The sequence below is a fragment of the Engystomops pustulosus genome, chromosome 2, assembly GCF_040894005.1.
Source record: "Engystomops pustulosus chromosome 2, aEngPut4.maternal, whole genome shotgun sequence".
Lineage (NCBI taxonomy): Eukaryota > Metazoa > Chordata > Amphibia > Anura > Leptodactylidae > Engystomops > Engystomops pustulosus.
In genome coordinates, this window is record NC_092412.1 from 42,309,248 (window position 1) to 42,330,034 (window position 20,787).

At 42.2% G+C, this 20,787-nt stretch overlaps 1 protein-coding gene across 1 annotated transcript in view; it reads left to right on the forward strand.

The window, feature by feature from the left end:
* The window catches only part of B3GLCT (beta 3-glucosyltransferase), a 299,257-nt gene that overhangs the window by 68,828 nt on the left and 209,642 nt on the right, over positions 1–20,787 (forward strand). The window contains exon 2 of the mRNA XM_072134376.1: positions 8,442–8,497. Within this exon, the coding sequence (XP_071990477.1) occupies positions 8,442–8,497 (56 nt within the window). The remainder of the gene's footprint in view (positions 1–8,441; positions 8,498–20,787) is intronic.

Below are 20,787 nucleotides of genomic sequence, written 5' to 3' on the forward strand. Positions count from 1 at the left end.
GAGTCATGAGATGGATGCAAAACACAATGACACACTCAGCTTTTCTCCCTCACCTAATCAATAAAATGCAGTCAGCTCTGCTATTTTGTCTGAATTTTTTTTCTTTTTTACAGACTTTTTTTTCCAGACTTCCTAGGGTACATTAACACTAGGTTTTCTGATCGATACTATGATATACTGATCTATTCCAATGTGCAACTGACACATTGTAACATAGCTTCATAAACCATACAACTTCAGGTTATAAAAACCCAAGGCTTTCATGGCTGCAGATCGTCGCTCCCTGATGACTTTACCGGGAACAACGATTTCAGGAAAGATGGTGGTGGCAATCAAGGGTTAACATCCGACATTGGTTTGGTCCTTGTGTGAATCGGACTCATTGCAGACGTCACGCTTCGGTATGGGGTTAAAGGAAATCTACCAGGGGAACATACTCATTGATCTAGACACCATGACTGTTTGAGTCTTCTTATATTTGTAACCCTTTCCTTTAAAATCAGTTTTTAAAACTATGCTAACGAGCCTGAAAGACTACTGGAGTGGTTCCTAGAGCCCCTCCGTTCCGCAGATTCACAAGCAGTTACAATGTGCAGAAGCAAGTATTCCCCTCCCACGGGGTGCCAAAACTTCCTTTGCTCCACATCTTACCCTCCCACCTGCTCCGTCAACCCTTTCCTCCCTTCCTTGGCCTGCTGTAATCTTACACATAGCCCCTCCCTATGTGTAAGATTACAGCAGGCCAAGGAAGGGAGGAAAGGGTTGACGGAGCAGGTGGGAGGGTAAGATGTGGAGCAAAGGAAGTTTTGGCACCCAGTGGGAGGGGAATACTTGCTTCTGCACAGTTTGACAGCCTCTGAAGTTTCAGTATGAAGGGGCACTGGTAACCCCCCCCCCCCCACCCCCAAGAACCTTTCTGGCTCATTTTCATAATTTTAAAAGCTGATTTTAGAAAGGAGGAGGCCATGGATAACAAATATAAGAATATTACCACACAGTCACTGTGCCTGGATCTATGAGTAAGTGTCCCTGGTTAATCATGATGGATTTTGATGGTAGATTTCCATTAATAAAAAAAATTCTGAAATATTTTAAAAGTAAATGAATATTATAACAAAACACATACATTTCTAAAGAGATCTTCGAGTTTTTTTTTTTACGTCTACTATGGGCAACACTGGTCTTTGCTATGCAGGCTATTTTCAGCCGCTGCCTAGTCAGCACAGCTTTTTCGTAGAAAAGTCTGGAGAATGTTTTTTTTTTTTTCTGTATTTTTCTATTAAAGCATTTGCGTTCTTTCAAGCATATAGCTTTTTTATTGCCATAAAGTAAATGTGTTGAGTCATATCAGAACTTTTTCTCTGGCATCAACTGGATTGTGAGCTTGTCCGCCAGGATAATTTCTCATGCCTGGTTCCTTATATTCTGTGAGTATTTCATCCCCTGCTGGCTTGTTAAGATAAGCTAATGACCCTTTTAAGTAGAATTTCCAGTTTTAATATGGTAATATGTTGTAGAATATCTTTTCCGATGCCTCTTTTTATATAATCCATGCTTAAAGCATAACACTGAATGTAGACATTTTCTAACAATGTCGTTATTTATGTATGGAAATAGAATTGACAGCCCCCCTCCTCGCCCTTCTCGCTTAATGACTATTTTACCAGATCAGAATGCAGATTTAGTTTTTGCAGCTGTAGAAACATCTGTCTGGAAATTAAATTATTACTCAAAAGACTCATCAACGCCAATGTGAAGGCAGATGAAAGACCAAAGAAGTGGAAAGATCCGGAAAATTAACTGAAGGTGATGCGTTCTCTGTCGGATTGGGATGTGATGTTACATCAACCTGATCGTGATGTGCATTTATTATGGAATTTCTGAGTAATGGATAATTTTCCAGCTTTGGATGTTTGCAAACTTCTTACTTTGAGTTAAATTTACTCATACAAGTAAGCACTCCTGTAAAAGGAAGAAAACTTTCTGGTTTTGTGCAAGCTTTTAGAGACGCCCCTAGGTCCCTGTTATACAGCATTTCACAGATAAAATTCCAACCTGTTTCTATCAGTCCTGGTGTACACAATTTTGGTTGTCCCTGGACCTGACCCTGGATTTTCTGACTTTAGGGTCAGGAGGATATATTGTTCTCTTGTCTGACACTGTAGAACTGAGCTCTTCTCTGCTCTCTTTCTCTAGCCCCCACCTTTGCATTCCAGGATGAGCTCACACAGACACCCCGACTTCCTGCAATCAAACAACATCATCAAGAGGAGGGTGAAGCTACAGGCAGATAAGGTCTTTATCCAGGAGAGGCATAAAGCAGAGCTGACTGCATGTGCTGTAATAGCAGAGCTTAGGATGTCATTGTGTGTAATAGGCATCTCATGGATCTCAACATCTCTGATATGTCTCATCTCTCTTTCAATCTATCAGAAACTTGAATGTTCAGAAGCTAAATAAAAGTATTTAAACCTGTACCCTGAAAATCTAAGCACATTGTCAGCACACAGCATCTCGAAGCACTAGAGGAATCATGTAGTCTCTGCTTAGAGAGTCCCCACCCACACTCGGGGATATTATACTGACTAATTTCCTTCCAACGCGTTTCAAAGACTGAGTTGTCTTCTTCACCAGGGAATCTAGTGTCCACGGACTGTAGTGTGTTCTATATATATAGTTTCCTAACCCAAATCCAAAGCTAAACTAACAAATAGAACCCACTCCTTCCAACGCTAAAGCAAGACATAGTAGCAACTTTTATACAAATCTGAAATGGATGACCGGTTCTGTGGATTTGGTATCAATATTTTTAGCTTGCAGAAATTCCTTTTTTTATTTTTTTATAAAAGAAAACATTGCATTTGTTAGACTCGCTCAACCAGTTTCCAAGAATACTATGGAAGCCACATCAGCAGCAGAATTATTCATGGGGATCTTGATGAATTTTATTTTCATGGCAGCTGCATATACTATAACCACACACAAGCCGAGCATCAGCTGGAGCGGGGTACAGCATGCTGATTTTGGACCTTAGAGTGGAAACGTTCTCTGGAGTGACACATCTCGGGTCACCATCTGCAGAATTACAAATACATATGGACTTGGCAAAGAATATACGAAGAATTTGACAGATGAGTTATAACATTGATGTTTTTGATACCTTAGTCCCTGTTGAGTGAATCATAATTCTGTAGCGTACCATGACATTTCAGTAAATTATACATGACCGATTTTTGTAAAAAATGGTTTGAGCAAGCAAGAATAACAAAGTTATTCATGTGGCAGGAGTTGACAGATCCTTGACAACCTCAGGATCTGAATATCATCATTGGAATGGTGGGAGGGTCAACACTTGGGACCCCCACATTCTTTGAAGTACCATTTAAGTGAATAGGAGCTGAGCTGCAGTGAGACAGATCAGTCACCAAACCAAGATTGGAGCTGTTCTCCCCGCTCTGTTCTCTGTGTTGATTCTAACTCTGGAAGCAACTAGAATTAGCTTATCAGTGGGAATCCCAGTAGTCCCAAATCTTATTTATGTGGTCCCAAGGGTGACCTATTTTGTAAAGAAACACCTTCAAAGGATATTACTAGTGACAGAGTGTCCTAAATAGGCTGCTCAGTTTGTCTAGCGGATGGGGGTGTGGGGCCTGTTTTACAAGTTTTCTGGCTTGCCTCTTAACTTCCACAGACTCTAATATATTTAATATATTCATGCCGCCTGCTGATAGACTCCTCCTGCTCCTGGTTTGGGAACTAGGAGAGGTCACAGCCCCGCTCTTTTCATGCCCTGGCTCTGACGTCACCAGCCGGATCCTAGCTCCCCAGCCGGCAGCAGGAGGAGGCTTGTAAGGCTTGGGTTGGTGGTGGTCCATGAAAGCCGAGAGGCAAGCCAGAAAACATGTAAAAAACAGTCCCCCCCCCATCATAACGACAAACCTATTTAGGACACTCTACCACCAGTAATCTGGTGGTAGATCTCTTTAACTGTGTTTTTTTAGAGGATAGGTCATCCTTGGGACCACATCAATGAGCTTAGGGACTACTGGTGGTAGATGTTCTTTAACTCTTTCAGCTCATCAGATGCTACTCTTTATAGCTGTGGTAGAAAACCTTCCATGATATATGGCTGTTCTCACCACAAAGCAATAGTCTGTAACTTTCTAACAATCTTTTAATAAATCACTGGTGCACAGTAATCTCTGTATATCGGATTAAAGTGCTTTCTTCTCCATTTACTTTGGCTCTTATCATCTTCCTTGTATCCACCTTATCTGCTGGTCACTAAAATGTCTCCTGAATTCTGTCTTGCTAGCAACAAAGCAGAAGTTCCTGGCAGATTGTATAGTTCTAAGCAGTCACATAATGACCAGACATAGTGTTATTTTTCATGTACACTCATTGGTGAAAGGTTTTGCACTGTTTAAAGGGCTGACCAAATCCATTTTTCCCTTGGAGTCGGAATGAGATCTTCAACTGTCCTCTTACTATTGGTTATATTTTTTTGACAACCCTTTTAATTTTATGAGTTAAGTCCACGAAACCAATTCAGGACTATGGTGGCACTTTTTAGGGAAACAAAATGGTTTTCTGCTGTACAAGCCCTGAAATAATTGCAATGACTTTGCACCTCCACACCAAGTGGGTGTGGAGGGGCATATGAAAGAGGCACAGTTGGCAACATGGGCCACTTCTGGGTGCTCCTGTCCTTCGGGCCTGCCGTAGAGTTTTACACCCATGCAAGTGCTCCCCCCCCCCCCCATACATCAGGAGACTGAAGCCAGTCCTGCTATATCCGGCGGTGCCGGAGGGGCAGTGTTTCATGATACACCAACGCACAAAGTGTATAATAAATCCAGTCCAATAGGTCTAAGTTGTAATGGTAGTAGTGCTGGTTCTTCATAATGATATTTCAGGATTGATACCCCCATTGTACCATCAGGAAAAATGCCTACCTGAAGAAAGAGGTGGAAAGTGAAGATTTTTTGTTTTTCCAAGAGCTTTAATAATAAAATAAAGCTTTTTTTTTTTTACTTTTAAGGATCTTCTATAATATTGTAAATGACTTTTATTATACAAATCTGATAGTTTTCAATTCCTGCTGTGCCTACAATGTACCAGCTGTCTCCGAGCTTCCCACTGCTTACCCCGTACTAACCCATACTGGGAGCAGCTGCTGTGAGTAGTCTGCGGGGACTGTATGGTGCGCATCACTGGCACCCGGCCGGCACCCAGCCCCATCTCCGCTCTCTATAATGGCAGCACCACTTAGATTCTTCAATAACAAAGTTGTTTGCTCAATCTTCATAGTAAAAGTAATTTGAAGTGAGTGGATGAAAGAGTTTACCTACTGTGATATGATTAATTAGTCTGCTAATATCCTAATGAGAACGTATGCTACATGCGGCCATGATCATATTTTATCTCTCAGGTCACTTTCACACAGATGGTTCTAAATCTTAGTAACCTACATTTATCTTCTACATTTCATGTCCACTTTCAGGAAGTATTTATTCTCTTTCTGTATAGTAAATAGCGCTGTATTTTGAGTCATTTTATTGAGCATTGTAGCATACATTTTATATGATATACATTAGGTACGGAAAGTATTCAGACCCCTTTCAATTTTTCACTCTTTGTTTCATTGCAACCAATTAGTAAGATCAAAAAAGTTTTTTTTTCATTAATGTGCACTCTGCTCCCCATCTTGACAGGAAAAAAACTGAAATGTAGATATTTTTGCTAATTTATTAGCTTTTGAGCTAGTACAGCCATGAGTCTTCTTGGGAAGATGCAACAAGTTTTTCACACCTGGATTTGGGGATCCTCTGCCTCTTCCTTGCAGATCCTCTCCAGTTCCCTCAGGTTGGATGGTGAACATTGGCAGAGGTCATTTTCAAGTCTCTCCAGAGATGCTCAATTGGGTTTAGGTCTGAGTTCTGGCTCAGACAGTGAGGAATGGTCACAGAGTTGTTCTGAAGCCTCTGCTTTGTTATTTTAGCTGTGGGCTTAGGGTCATTGTGTTGTTGGAAGTTGAACTTTCAGCCCAGTCTGAGTTCCAGAGCATCTGGAAGAGGTATCATACAGGATATCTCTGTACTTTGTCAAGTTTATCTTTCCTTCATTTGCAACCAATCGTCCACCATCATGTGTCACTGTTGGGACTGTATTTGGCAGGCGATGAGCAGTGCCTGGTTTTCTCACACATACCGCTTAGAATTAACACCAAAAAGTTCCATCTTCATCTCATCAGACCAGGGAATCTTTTTTTCTCTGAGTCTGGGAGACCTTTATGTGGTTTTTTTTACAAACTGTATGCGGCTTTCGTATGTCTTGCACACTCTGCCATAAATCCCCGACTGGTGGAGGCAGCAGTGATAGGTGACTTTGAGGAACTTTCTCCCATCTCCATACTTCATCTCTGGAGCTCAGTCACAGTGATCTTGGGGTTCTTCTTTATCTCTCACCCAGGCTCTCCTCGCACGATTGCTTAGTTTGGCTGGACGGTCATGTCAAGTATTTGGTTGTGGTTCCCCAAACTTCTTCCATTTAGGGATTATGGAGGCTACTGTGCTCCTAGGAACCTTGAGTGCTGCAAAAATCCTTTTGTAACCTTGGCAAGATCTGTGCCTTGCTACAGTTCTGTTTCTGAGCTCCTTGGGCAGTAACATATGAGCTCTGAGGTCTTATATAGACAGATGTGTGCTTTTCTGAATCAAGTCCAATCAGTTTAATTAAACACAGCTGGACTCCAATGAAGGAGTAGAACCATCTCAAGGAGGATCAAAATGAAATGGACACCATGCAAGTTAAATATGAGTGTCACAGCAGAGGGTCTAAATATTTATGACCATGTAATATTCCAGTTTCTCTTGTAGATATTTTTGATAATTTATTAAACATTTCTGATTGCAGAGTGTACATTAATGAGCAAAAAAAGAGAGAGTCCTTGCATATATGAGCTTACAATCTGTAAGCCATATCCAACAGGTAAATTGCAGTAAGTGATGCAAAAACTTTTTGTTCGTAAATTAAAGTTATTCATAAAAACAGAAGCATGATGGAATGTAACCTGGATGTAATATGGAAGCCTATATGAATGGAAGGTGAAAATGAGACTTTTACCTATTGTATTTATCTTCTCGGTTCTTCTATAACAGAAGAGCGCAACTGAAACCTGTAATACGTATGTGAACTGGGCATTACTTAGCATTTTAACATAACGAAGCATAAGATTAAATATTAGTGTTGGAAACTGGTCAAAAAGGTGGAGATGGGAAATATGCAAATATGTTGTCCAATGGAAGAAAACCTATTTGCATATTTCCCTTAATCCCCTAGTGGAGATTTAATGGCTATAATAATTGGCAAGCTCTTCGTAAGGCAAACTTTTACTTCCAAAGGTGGAGATGGTACATGTTATGCTATTGGCCAATATGGGGTACTTCCAAGTTTTGCAAATCTAGTAGTAGGGGATGTATCAGAACTCCGAGGTTTGTTTCTGCTCAACAAAAATGTCTGTGCATGTCCATAATCTTGCTAAGTCTAGTCCAAGGGGTGTAGAATCCCCATGTTATACAAATATATTAACATGATATTATATTGAGGAATTTCTGATGCATTTGTAGTATTGTTATCGTGGTTTACCTTAAAGGAGTTGCCCTTTTGAACAAAAGAGTAAAAGATAAAATCCTCCTCTATACCTTATGCCTCCTTAATATTAAGCAGTTCATGTCATGTGACCAGGGTGACATCATCTTAGGTCCTTTAACCTCTTAACAATAGAAAATTATACCCCATGTATGTATCTGATGACATGAAGTCATAGCCTCCATGGACTTCTACTCCTCTCCATCCTTCATGGAGGCTGCTGTGATTTCATGTAATGGCATACATGGCGTACAGTTTGCTATTGTTAGAAGGCTAAAAGACCTGCAATGATGTCACTCTAGTCAGTCTAGCGGTCACATGTCATGAGTGTAACACAAGGCACTGTGTAAAATAATTGACACAATATTTCCCATTTGTACATATAGCTTTATATGTGTGTAGTTGAATATTAGCAGACGATCCCTAAGTACAAGGAGGCAGGGCAGTGATTTCAAGAGACACAGAGCTGTCAGTCACAATAATGGGGCGTGACTCGCTGCCAGCCTGAGACAGAGAAGAGTCAGAGCCAGCAGACTTGAGTCAGAAAAGCTAATTTGCATATCAGAAAAATGGCTGTTATTAAGGTACAGTGCCCCACTGGCAGCTAATTTTAAGTTATATGGGGAGGACTTGTAATGCTTTATCAGCAGGCATTGTTAGTCAGGGTGGTAAAATACTGGTGACAGGTCTTCTTTAATAAAATATATTCCAAAGTTTACTACGCTTCTTATTATTCACACTGTTTATTGCACTTTTTATTTATTTATTGTGTTTTTTCTTCTTTTTAACAGATGTTATTGGTGTAACCGCCTCGAACAACCCCAAAGAGAGTGCACACCCTCCTCTGGTAAGTGGGACTTTATTATTATTTATTTTAAATGGAATATAAATTTACTTTTGTGTTCTACCCTTGGCTGATGGATTGAATGTCTGTCTATTTTCTTCTATGAAAAAAAAAAAAAACAGTTTGCTGTCGAACAGTCTATATATTAAAATTGTGTAAGCAGCGCTGAATTCCCTCTAGTCAAATAGCTGCAAAATGAGATTGAAATTTTTCTGTATGAATGAAATAAGTAGTGAGGAATGATCTAGTGCTATTCACAATGCAGCAGGTCGCTCTATTCCAGGATTCCCTGCAGCGGTTTATTTGCTGATATATTTCTTGAATTAAAGCGGTTCTTAAAGGGTCCAACTGTTTTTGGTAAAATACAGATTTTTCTTGAGTGACGATATAATATCCGTAAAAAATACTCGATTCGATTTAATATGGATACAAACAAAGCAATCAGTCTTCTCCAGCCCAGGGCAGTAATGTTATGTACATTTTATATGCAAAATGGGTTGTCCAATTTTTCTAAAAATCAGCTGATCAAAGTGTATATTCTGCCATACTAATATTTTCTGGACCTCAACAGTCTCTACCGTCTGCTGCGGCACCGATTGCGTATCAGGGACATAACTGCTATAGCCGATCACTGGCTCTTGTAGGTCTGCAGCAATCACATGCAGTGATACTAACCTGACAATGGCCCGTGTATTGTCATCAACAATGCAAAAGCAAGTATAGACTAATTGGGCCCGAGGAAGCTTTGGATACTGCGCTATAGCTGGGGGTCGGCAGGTCACACTATTCCAAGTTTTGATGGTCCTTGTGAACCACATGAACCCTAACACATTGCATTTGCTCATTGCCCACACTTTGCAACCAACAAATTAACCTGTACAGGCAGTCCCCGGTTTATGTACAAGATAGGTTCCATAGGTTTGTTCTTAAGTTGAATTTGTATGTAAGTCGAAACTGTATTTTTTATAATTGTAGATCCAGACAAAAAAATATTTTGCCCCAGTGAAATTGGAGTTTCAAAATTTTTTGCTGTATTTTGGACTAAGGATTATCCATAAAAGTTTCATTTCAGACACCTCACAGCTGATCATTGCAGTCTGGGACTATAGTAAAACAACCAGAGAGCTGCACCAGAGGTCACAGGGGGCAGAGGGGTCCGTCTTTAACTAGGGGTCATATGTAAGTCGGGTGTTCTTCAGTAAGGGACCGCCTGTATATGGAAAAACATAGGATGATGTGACTGTTGTAGCCTCTTGATGTCTATGGCAGGCCGCTGCTGCAGCAATCACAAGAAGCGATCACATCCAACACATAGAAGTAAGGAAGTAAAGTTGCTTGGAAGCTAATAAGGCATAAAAGTGGATGGACTGGCTGAGGATCGTTAGTATATGGTTTCCTGATTTGATAATATTCTAAATTTTTTTTATTTTTTATTATGAAAAGAAAAATTAAGGTCTGTTGTACACTATTTTGTCTTGGGTAATTCATAAACTATTTTTGGCTGGAACGACCCCTTTAATATCCAAGTGCTCCACAATTGCTATATTGTAGCATGTTACAGACTTTTTTAGACTGTCGAAATATGGATACAATTCATTTAGTTCATTTGTTTCCGACTGGTTTGTCTGATATCTCATATCTCAAGAAGTCATCCTGATCTATAGGGAGCATCACACGTTATTACACTGTACAGAGCACCACTTCGTGCTGCAAATTCCTATGCTGCCAGGATATTACAGAATACAGAGAAGGGAAAAGGGCTGAGTTGGGGGAAAACAGTGTAACAACCTTTGAAGCTACAGCACAGAGAGGCTCTGGTATTACTCTTAGAGCTCTTTAGGCTCATTAGCATAATAATTTTAAAAGTTGATTTTAGAAGGAAGGAGGCCATAGATAACAAACATAAAAAAGTTACCACAAGAACGTTGCCTGGATCTATGAGTAAGTGTCCCTGGATTTTTAGGATAGATTTCTAGTTCCCAACCTGGAAAACTGATTTCCATATTCCTAATAAGTGGGTCATTGTCTGTATACAGAAAGAACCTATGTACAACTTTTTGGATTAGATTTTATTTTATATATGGCACCATTCTTGTGCGATTCCCTTCCATGTGAATCTTTAAACTAGAATTTGCACGTATTTTCTGTGCGGCAGCTTGTTCATGTTTAAAGACATTCTTCTTCAATTTCCTTAGAAATAAGTTTCAGTCGAATGTCTCCTTTTTGTTAATACAGAAGATGCTTTATATCTTCAGCCTTGACTGTCTCTTGGTACCTGGAACAATCGTATGACACCTTATAAATAATGGCCATGAAGATGCCACGCTGGAGGACGCAGAATCCTGTCCTTGATCAAAGTGTCAAGAGATTGAAAGGAAATCCGGAAGTGTATGACTGTTCTCTGGCTTCAGAACTTGTTCTCCCAATAGCATTCTTATCTTCTTCTTTCCTTTACAATGATCACATTTATCCAGACGCAAGAAGCCGGTGACCGAATTTGGCTATGGGATGTGATTGTTGTTTCAATGTGTGCAGATTGCTGTAATTTGGACCAATATACAAGGCTTTGAAGCCCTTGTGCGTCTTGCTTAATCCAAATCATTGCAAATGTACAAGATCTGTGAAATAACCTATATCAAGATGATTAGTTATAGTTTTTCATTTTTATATCCCAACGAAAGCCAGAATCCAGTTGAGTATAAGATCCTATTGAGAATAGGGGACTGTGGCTATGGCTATCATATGGAGTATCTGGCACTTGGGACCCTCCTGCTAGAGAGACTTTCCCTATGATGGATAAAGGTAACATCTAACATGGTCCACCAGTCCTACTAGTGGCTAGCACAGTGGTGGCGAACCTATGGCATGGGTGCCAGAGGAGGCACTCAGATCCCTTTCTGTGGGCACTCAGGCCATTGACTCCGAGACAGTGCTCACCAAACAGGACCAAATTCACCAAATCTTCCTGCAGACCCAGGAAATTTAAGAGATGCTGCAATCAGCACTATTTTAAAATGACACTTCATTGGCTGTTTGGAACTGCGGGAAAAGTGAGAAGGTGTCAATAGAACTGCAGTGTCTTTGTAGATCATCCAAATGGACCCTACATTCTTACTGTACAGAGAGACCCTGGTGAGAAGCTACAATGATAGTCTGAATGTGCCCTCCTTCTCTCAACTGTATTAGTGGCCTCAAGGAGCCGATACGATTGATAGATGTTGAAGAGCAGGTAGCAATAAGTTACTGCTTAAAATGCAATGTTGCCACTTTGCAGTAAGTAAGTGGATTTTGGTTGTAGTTTGGGCACTCGGTATCTAAAAGGTTCGCCATCGCTGGGCTAGCATGTGGGGAAGGTGCAGACCTTATCTTCAATGGAAAAAATAGTGCATTGAGAAACTGTTCTTTTCAAAAAGTATAAATCTCTCTTCTACTATTGTTCCTTCCTGAAGGTGTTGAGGTTGTAGTTGCGTCGGAGCCCTTCATCATCCATGGAATGGTCCAGGAGCTCCCTTTGGTCCCATAGAAGGATTATTGATACTATAAATGGCAAGTTATCTAAGTCCCTACCTGAGATTTCGCATTTAGGACTATGAGCTTTTTGTTATGGGTATGCCTGGGCATCTATGTGGCTATAATGGACAGCGGATAGTGGGCCCCTAGTGTCCCTGTTAATCTCCTGAGGGCATTATCCAAGTTGTCTATCCCATCAGTATTCACCCTTTAACCCCTGTACAGGGATCTGGACTTACCTGGGCCCATGTCAGCAGGATCCCTCTTATTGCAGTAGCCTCAGACAACGCTGTGAAGCAGCACAGGTTAGACAGAGAAAAGTTGGGAACAAGATGTATAAAATGCAGTCGAAATGTCGTAAGAAAACAAGCTGAAGTTCAGTGTGGCACAGCAAAATGGAAATGCTATCCAGATGGTAGATATGTGGGGAACCATTGGCCTTCAGGAACTGCAATACCTTTACAGATCACTAGGAACCTGCAAACTTTATGCTCAGATACCTTCCAATGGGGAAAGGTGCATTTTATCACCATGGATCACTAGGGATGGGAAGGATATGTGCATTGAACCTATATATTTTAAGTGAACCTGTCACCAGGATTGTGATTTTTAGCTGGTGACAGGTTCCAATAGCTTCTGTTATGCTGATTTTAAAAATGCCTTTGTCAGCATTCTGAATCCTTTCAGTAGTTTCTATAAATTTAAAGGAAACCTACCACTGTTATATGAAGATTTTTTTTTTAGAAAAAGGCACTTACTGGAGGGCTGCTGATCCTGGAACATATCTTGGTTAGGCACAAAAACCGTTGCTTTTGTCAAAAAAATCAACTTTAGATGATATTCAAATGAAGCTCAGGCTCTCCTGCCACGTCATAGCTTACATTCGGCGGTCCGCAAATTATAATATGCACAATTTTGCTGGCCTCCTTCCCCCGCCTCCAAGATCTGGTGACGTCACCCAGTTCTCGCACTTCTTGCACATGCACCTTATATACTACACTCGTGCCACACAAGTGTAGTATATAATGCGCATGTGCGAGAAGTGCAGCGAGCCGGGTGACGTCAACGGCTCTCAGAAGCAGGTGGAACAGGCCAGCGAAAGAGGAGGTGTGCATAAATACAATTTAGCAGACCACTGAATGTAAGCTATGACGTAGCAGGAGCGCCTGAGCTACATTTGAATATCTAAAGTTGATTTTTATGACAAAAGCGATGTTTTTGTGCCCAACCACCATATGTTCCAGGATCAGCAGCACAGAGCCTACCAGTACCGTATTTTTCGGATTATAAGCCGCACCTGATTATAAGGATGAATGACCAGCAGGTGGCAGACCTGTGCACAGTTCAAGGCAGCTGTTGTCTGTAAGTATGGTTCATATATAAGGCGCACTGGTCTTATAGCCTCATAGTCTGAAAAATACTGTAAGTGCCTTAAGCAAAAAAACCTCATATACCGGTGGTAGATTTCCTTTAATTTACATTACCTGGTTCCCTGTCAGCAGTGTGTGGTGAGTCCCGGGGGAAAGCTGCAGCCTGTCTGTCTGTGTCTCGGTCTCCTCATGCATTCTATCTCTCCTCCTCACTCATCCCCCTCCCCTTCCTGCTCAGTGCACATGACAGGAAGTGGGGAAGGAGAGAAAAGACACAGGCACTCAGCCTGCAGCTCCTCTTCCACGTTACAGGGGCATTTGTTGTGCAAACCATTTTGTAGTACCCTGTTTTATTTCCCTTTATTGCCCTCCTCTACACACAAATGCATGGGAAAAGTTACAGCCGGAAGAGTTTGTTTCCAGAATCCTATCAGACTGTGGATAAGGCAGGTTTGTGTGTTTCTTTCCCTCTACTTTGTCATCTCAAATGTATTAATTTTGGATAGTCTTGCCGATTCATCTGTTTTATAGTGAAGTTCTATTTCTCCAGTAGAAAGTGCATTAAACACCAGCAATGGCTCCTCATTTCTCATCCATGGCTTACATTGTCGCTGTCCAATTTTGTCAATATATACCTGGTGGCTGTCAATGGAGTAAATGCATTAAGACATTTTTGAGTGAATTTATGGTGGAAAGTGCTTCGGATATAACGGATGTGTCTGGATAGACGATTAATGCTGTCTCTATAATGTGCGGTGTATAGATTAGTGTCTACCAGCGTAATCCCTGTTTTCTTGATAGTGTTGTGATAAACAGTACATGCTGCTTATTGACTTGTAGCCTTTCTGTAATTCCACCCTTCATCTTCTTTAATGTGAAATCCTGGTGTCCTTATAAGCCTTAGAATTTCAACATCATTCACACGTTCCCATATATTTCAATAAATGATCAGTTATTGTTCTGATGCTATGAGATCCTAATCTACTTCCTTTATCTTTCAGTTTTTCTTTTGGTAATGAGATCAATTCAGGTAATAGTGGAGTACAGGCACAGTTTTTTAATCATTGATAGTTACCCCTGAAATGTGCTGGTGGTCCCATAAAGAAGAATGGAGGACAGGTTGTGTATGCGCTCCATTCTGTATGGGACACTTCTTCAGACTTTTCATCCACACTTTTCCTAATTACTGGGGTTCCAGATGATGGGTCAGCAGCTTATCAGACACTTATCCCCTAATGAAAAAAAGGAGACATCTGCGGCACTCACCCGTTAAAATTCTTCTTTATTGTAGTTTTCACATAAGATCAGTCCGACATAATACAGCCAAAGTGGGGCAGAGGTAGGAGCAGGGGGTCAAAAAGGAGGCGACAGCCGTTTCGCGCCGTCTGGCGCTTTCTCTAGCCTGTGGAGTGTGGCGTCCTCACCTGGTTCTTAATGCGGCCGGCGAGGCGTCACACCCCCCCGTTGCTCAGCAACCGGGACGCTGTTAGGCATAGCGGCCGGAAGTGAGCCGAACAATGCACTAAGGCGCTGTGCGGACAAGGCAACATATACAAAATTAAAAAACACATAACAGGATTTACTCAGACGGTAAACATATTTTTACTGGTTAACATATTTCTACTGGATCATGCATAAGGAAACACAGAAAGAAACGTATGGTAAGAATTGGCCTGATATAGGCAGAGAGATGAAACGGAGCGTGCGCGCTAATATGCGCAGTCGCAGGGAAACGGTTATTACAAAGGATAAGAAATAGGTTTACAGGAACACCCCCATGTCATTCTTATCGTTTAGTCCTAGGGGGCCCATGGCATTGGTTCTCAAAATCCATCTTGCCTCTTTTCTCAGGAGTTCCCTATGGCGATCCCCGCCGTTAGGCGGCATTGGAACATATTCGATGCCACCAAAGCGGAGGACGCCGGTATTTCCTCTATGTGCCCTATTGACATGCTCAATGAGTCTAGGGGCACCCCTGCCGCTTTTTACTGACTGGCAATGTTCGCTAAATCTGATATTCAAGGGGCGGATGGTCTTACCGATATAGAAGTGGCCGCAGGGACAGAGAACCACATACACCACATATTGTGATTTACAAGAGATAAATTGTCGTGGAGCTATTCTGACCCCTCCAATACTCAGCTCACGTTTTTTAACATTTTGGGGGCAGAATTTGCAATGACCGCAGCAGTGATTGCCATTTGGGATTGTTCTATCAAGCCAGTTCTTTTGTACGGGGGGTAGACGACTGCGTACTAGATGGTCTTTGATACTTTTGGTTCGCCTAAAGGAGATCAGGGGGGGTGCAGTGATTAAGTCCCTAAGCACTGGATCTTCGGTCAGCATATACCAATTTTTATAAATTGCATTTTTAATTTTTTGGGCCATGGGGCTAAAGTTAAAAGTGAAGGTGAAACGCTCATGGTTCTTATGTCTGTGTCTAGTATGTTTGGGATGCAGAAGATTTTCGCGTTTGAGGGCAACTGCTTTTTGAAAGGCTTCATCAATGGTTTGAGGGGGATAGCCCCTTTTAAATAGCCTTGTTTTTAAATCTTCCGCTTGGGACAAAAAGGCATCATCTTCACTATTAACCCGTCTAAGCCGTACAAACTGTCCGTATGGGACCGCTGTTTTAACATGTTGGGGGTGATAACTGTTATGATGTAGAAGGCTATTAGTCGAAGTACTCTTTCTGAAGACTGTGGTGGTTAGTGCAGAGTTTTGTACCCGGACTAAGACGTCAAGGAATTCGCATTCTGTATTAGAGGTTTTGAATGTAAAGAACATATTCATGTTATTATTATTGATATAGGTAATAAATTCCTGAAATTGCGCCTCTGTCCCTGACCATATGACGAAAATATCGTCCACGTACCTCAGAAATGAGTGTATGTGCTTAGCATAAGGATTTTCTTTTGAAAAGACATATTTGTCTTCAAGAACGGCCAAAAATATGTTGGCATAAGTGCAGGCCATGGGCGTACCCATGGCCGTGCCATCTCTCTGCCTATACCAGGTGTCTTCAAACTGAAAAGTGTTATTAGTAAGAATAAAATGTATTGCATCACAAATAAAGTTTATGAAACTTACATCTCTGTCAGAGTTGACCAGGACTTTGCGAACGGCCTCTATCCCTAAATGGTGCGGAATTCTCGTATACAGGCTTTCCACATCTATGGTGGCTAGTATAAACCCGTCTTGCCAAGGGGCGTCTTTTAAGTTACGCAAGAAGTCGTTAGTGTCCTTCAGGTATGTGGGGATCTCCTGCAAAATAGGTTGTAAGATCCAATCCACATACCTGGAGAGAGACTCGGTGACAGAACCCACTCCAGCCACTATGGGGCGCCCTGGGGGGGATTTTAGGGTTTTATGGATTTTCGGTAGGAAGTACCATGCTGGTTTTTGAGGGAAGGGAGGTAATAATTTTTCGGCCATAGATTTACTCAAGATATCCTTTTCAACTCCTGTTCTGAGAAAAGAGCAGAGCTTATTTTTAATTTTTAACGTGGGGTCAGAGGTTAGTTTAGTATAGACGTCCGGGTTTTCTAGTTGCCTGTAAGCTTCTTTTTTATAATACTCTCGGGTCATCACCACCGCATTACCGCCCTTATCTGCTCTTTTAACTACCAGGGTCTTGTTATCTTTGAGCCAATTCAAGGCTGCTTTTTCCTTTTTTGTGATGTTGTCGGGATCTCTCTCATAGACTAGGGCTTTTAAGCTCTGTGAGACCCTTTTTTGAAACTGGGAGAGGGCGCCTCCCGGGACTAGTGGGGGATTAAACGTGGACCTGTTCCTGGATCTCGATGATTTACAGATCCACCAGACTAAACCCGAAACAGGGGCAGGCTTTAGAGGAGGGAACAGGTCCACGTTTAATCCCCCACTAGTCCCGGGAGGCGCCCTCTCCCAGTTTCAAAAAAGGTTCTCACAGAGCTTAAAAGCCCTAGTCTATGAGAGAGATCCCGACAACATCACAAAAAAGGAAAAAGCAGCCTTGAATTGGCTCAAAGATAACAAGACCCTGGTAGTTAAAAGAGCAGATAAGGGCGGTAATGCGGTGGTGATGACCCGAGAGTATTATAAAAAAGAAGCTTACAGGCAACTAGAAAACCCGGACGTCTATACTAAACTAACCTCTGACCCCACGTTAAAAATTAAAAATAAGCTCTGCTCTTTTCTCAGAACAGGAGTTGAAAAGGATATCTTGAGTAAATCTATGGCCGAAAAATTATTACCTCCCTTCCCTCAAAAACCAGCATGGTACTTCCTACCGAAAATCCATAAAACCCTAAAATCCCCCCCAGGGCGCCCCATAGTGGCTGGAGTGGGTTCTGTCACCGAGTCTCTCTCCAGGTATGTGGATTGGATCTTACAACCTATTTTGCAGGAGATCCCCACATACCTGAAGGACACTAACGACTTCTTGCGTAACTTAAAAGACGCCCCTTGGCAAGACGGGTTTATACTAGCCACCATAGATGTGGAAAGCCTGTATACGAGAATTCCGCACCATTTAGGGATAGAGGCCGTTCGCAAAGTCCTGGTCAACTCTGACAGAGATGTAAGTTTCATAAACTTTATTTGTGATGCAATACATTTTATTCTTACTAATAACACTTTTCAGTTTGAAGACACCTGGTATAGGCAGAGAGATGGCACGGCCATGGGTACGCCCATGGCCTGCACTTATGCCAACATATTTTTGGCCGTTCTTGAAGACAAATATGTCTTTTCAAAAGAAAATCCTTATGCTAAGCACATACACTCATTTCTGAGGTACGTGGACGATATTTTCGTCATATGGTCAGGGACAGAGGCGCAATTTCAGGAATTTATTACCTATATCAATAATAATAACATGAATATGTTCTTTACATTCAAAACCTCTAATACAGAATGCGAATTCCTTGACGTCTTAGTCCGGGTACAAAACTCTGCACTAACCACCACAGTCTTCAGAAAGAGTACTTCGACTAATAGCCTTCTACATCATAACAGTTATCACCCCCAACATGTTAAAACAGCGGTCCCATACGGACAGTTTGTACGGCTTAGACGGGTTAATAGTGAAGATGATGCCTTTTTGTCCCAAGCGGAAGATTTAAAAACAAGGCTATTTAAAAGGGGCTATCCCCCTCAAACCATTGATGAAGCCTTTCAAAAAGCAGTTGCCCTCAAACGCGAAAATCTTCTGCATCCCAAACATACTAGACACAGACATAAGAACCATGAGCGTTTCACCTTCACTTTTAACTTTAGCCCCATGGCCCAAAAAATTAAAAATGCAATTTATAAAAATTGGTATATGCTGACCGAAGATCCAGTGCTTAGGGACTTAATCACTGCACCCCCCCTGATCTCCTTTAGGCGAACCAAAAGTATCAAAGACCATCTAGTACGCAGTCGTCTACCCCCCGTACAAAAGAACTGGCTTGATAGAACAATCCCAAATGGCAATCACTGCTGCGGTCATTGCAAATTCTGCCCCCAAAATGTTAAAAAACGTGAGCTGAGTATTGGAGGGGTCAGAATAGCTCCACGACAATTTATCTCTTGTAAATCACAATATGTGGTGTATGTGGTTCTCTGTCCCTGCGGCCACTTCTATATCGGTAAGACCATCCGCCCCTTGAATATCAGATTTAGCGAACATTGCCAGTCAGTAAAAAGCGGCAGGGGTGCCCCTAGACTCATTGAGCATGTCAATAGGGCACATAGAGGAAATACCGGCGTCCTCCGCTTTGGTGGCATCGAATATGTTCCGATGCCGCCTAACGGCGGGGATCGCCATAGGGAACTCCTGAGAAAAGAGGCAAGATGGATTTTGAGAACCAATGCCATGGGCCCCCTAGGACTAAACGATAAGAATGACATGGGGGTGTTCCTGTAAACCTATTTCTTATGCTTTGTAATAACCGTTTCCCTGCGACTGCGCATATTAGCGCGCACGCTCCGTTTCATCTCTCTGCCTATATCAGGCCAATTCTTACCATACGTTTCTTTCTGTGTTTCCTTATGCATGATCCAGTAGAAATATGTTAACCAGTAGAAATATGTTTACCGTCTGAGTAAATCCTGTTATGTGTTTTTTAATTTTGTATATGTTGCCTTGTCCGCACAGCGCCTTAGTGCATTGTTCGGCTCACTTCCGGCCGCTATGCCTAACAGCGTCCCGGTTGCTGAGCAACGGGGGGGTGTGACGCCTCGCCGGCCGCATTAAGAACCAGGTGAGGACGCCACACTCCACAGGCTAGAGAAAGCGCCAGACGGCGCGAAACGGCTGTCGCCTCCTTTTTGACCCCCTGCTCCTACCTCTGCCCCACTTTGGCTGTATTATGTCGGACTGATCTTATGTGAAAACTACAATAAAGAAGAATTTTAACGGGTGAGTGCCGCAGATGTCTCCTTTTTTTCATGTTATCCTCCGTCATCTTTATTCTATATGCTGAGCACCACCCATGTTAATATTTTATATTATTACACCATCTCTGAAGATATATATCGGCTGCAAACCGTGTGGAGTGGCGGTAGTGCCCCCGTGTTTCCCGGCTCTGTTTGCCACTTATCCCCTAATGTTTATTAAGAAAAAAAAATACTTTCAGATATATACATTTTATGATAAGAATTTTGGGGGCTGCATCGGGCAATTCATTAGTATGTGTCTGCTGCTGGGCATTACATTACTGGGGGAGGCTGCTGGGCATTTCATTACTGGGGGAGGAAGCTGGGCTGTACATTACTAGGGAAGGCTGCTGGGCATTTCATTACTGGGTGAGGAAGCTGGACTTTACATTACTGGGGGAGGAAGCTGGGCTTTACATTACTAGGGAAGGCTGCTGGGCTTTACATTACTGGGGGAGGCTGCTGGGCATTACATTACTGGGGGAAGCTGCTGGGCATTACAATCCTGGGGGGCTGCTGGGCATTTCATTACTGGGGAATGCTGCTGAGCATTACATTACTGGGGGAGGCTGCTTGGGCATTACATTACATGGGGAGGCTGCTGGGCATTACATTACTGGGAGAGGCTGTTGGGCATTACATTACTAGTAGAGGCTACTGGGTATTACATTACATGGGGAGGCTGCTGGGTATTACATTACTGGGGGAGGCTGCTGGGTATTACATTACTGGGGGAGGCTGCTGGGTATTACATTACTGGGGGAGGCTGCTGGGCATTACATTACTAGGGGAGGCTGCTGGGCATCACATTACTCGGGGAGGCTGCTGGGCATTACATTACTGGCAGGGGTTGCTGGGCATTACATTGCTAGGAGAGACTGCTGGACATTACATTACTAGGGGAGGCTGCTGGACATTACATTACTAGGGGAGGCTGCTGGGCATTACATTACTAGTAGAGGCTGCTGGGTATTACATTACCGGGGGAGGCTGCTGGGCATTACATTACTG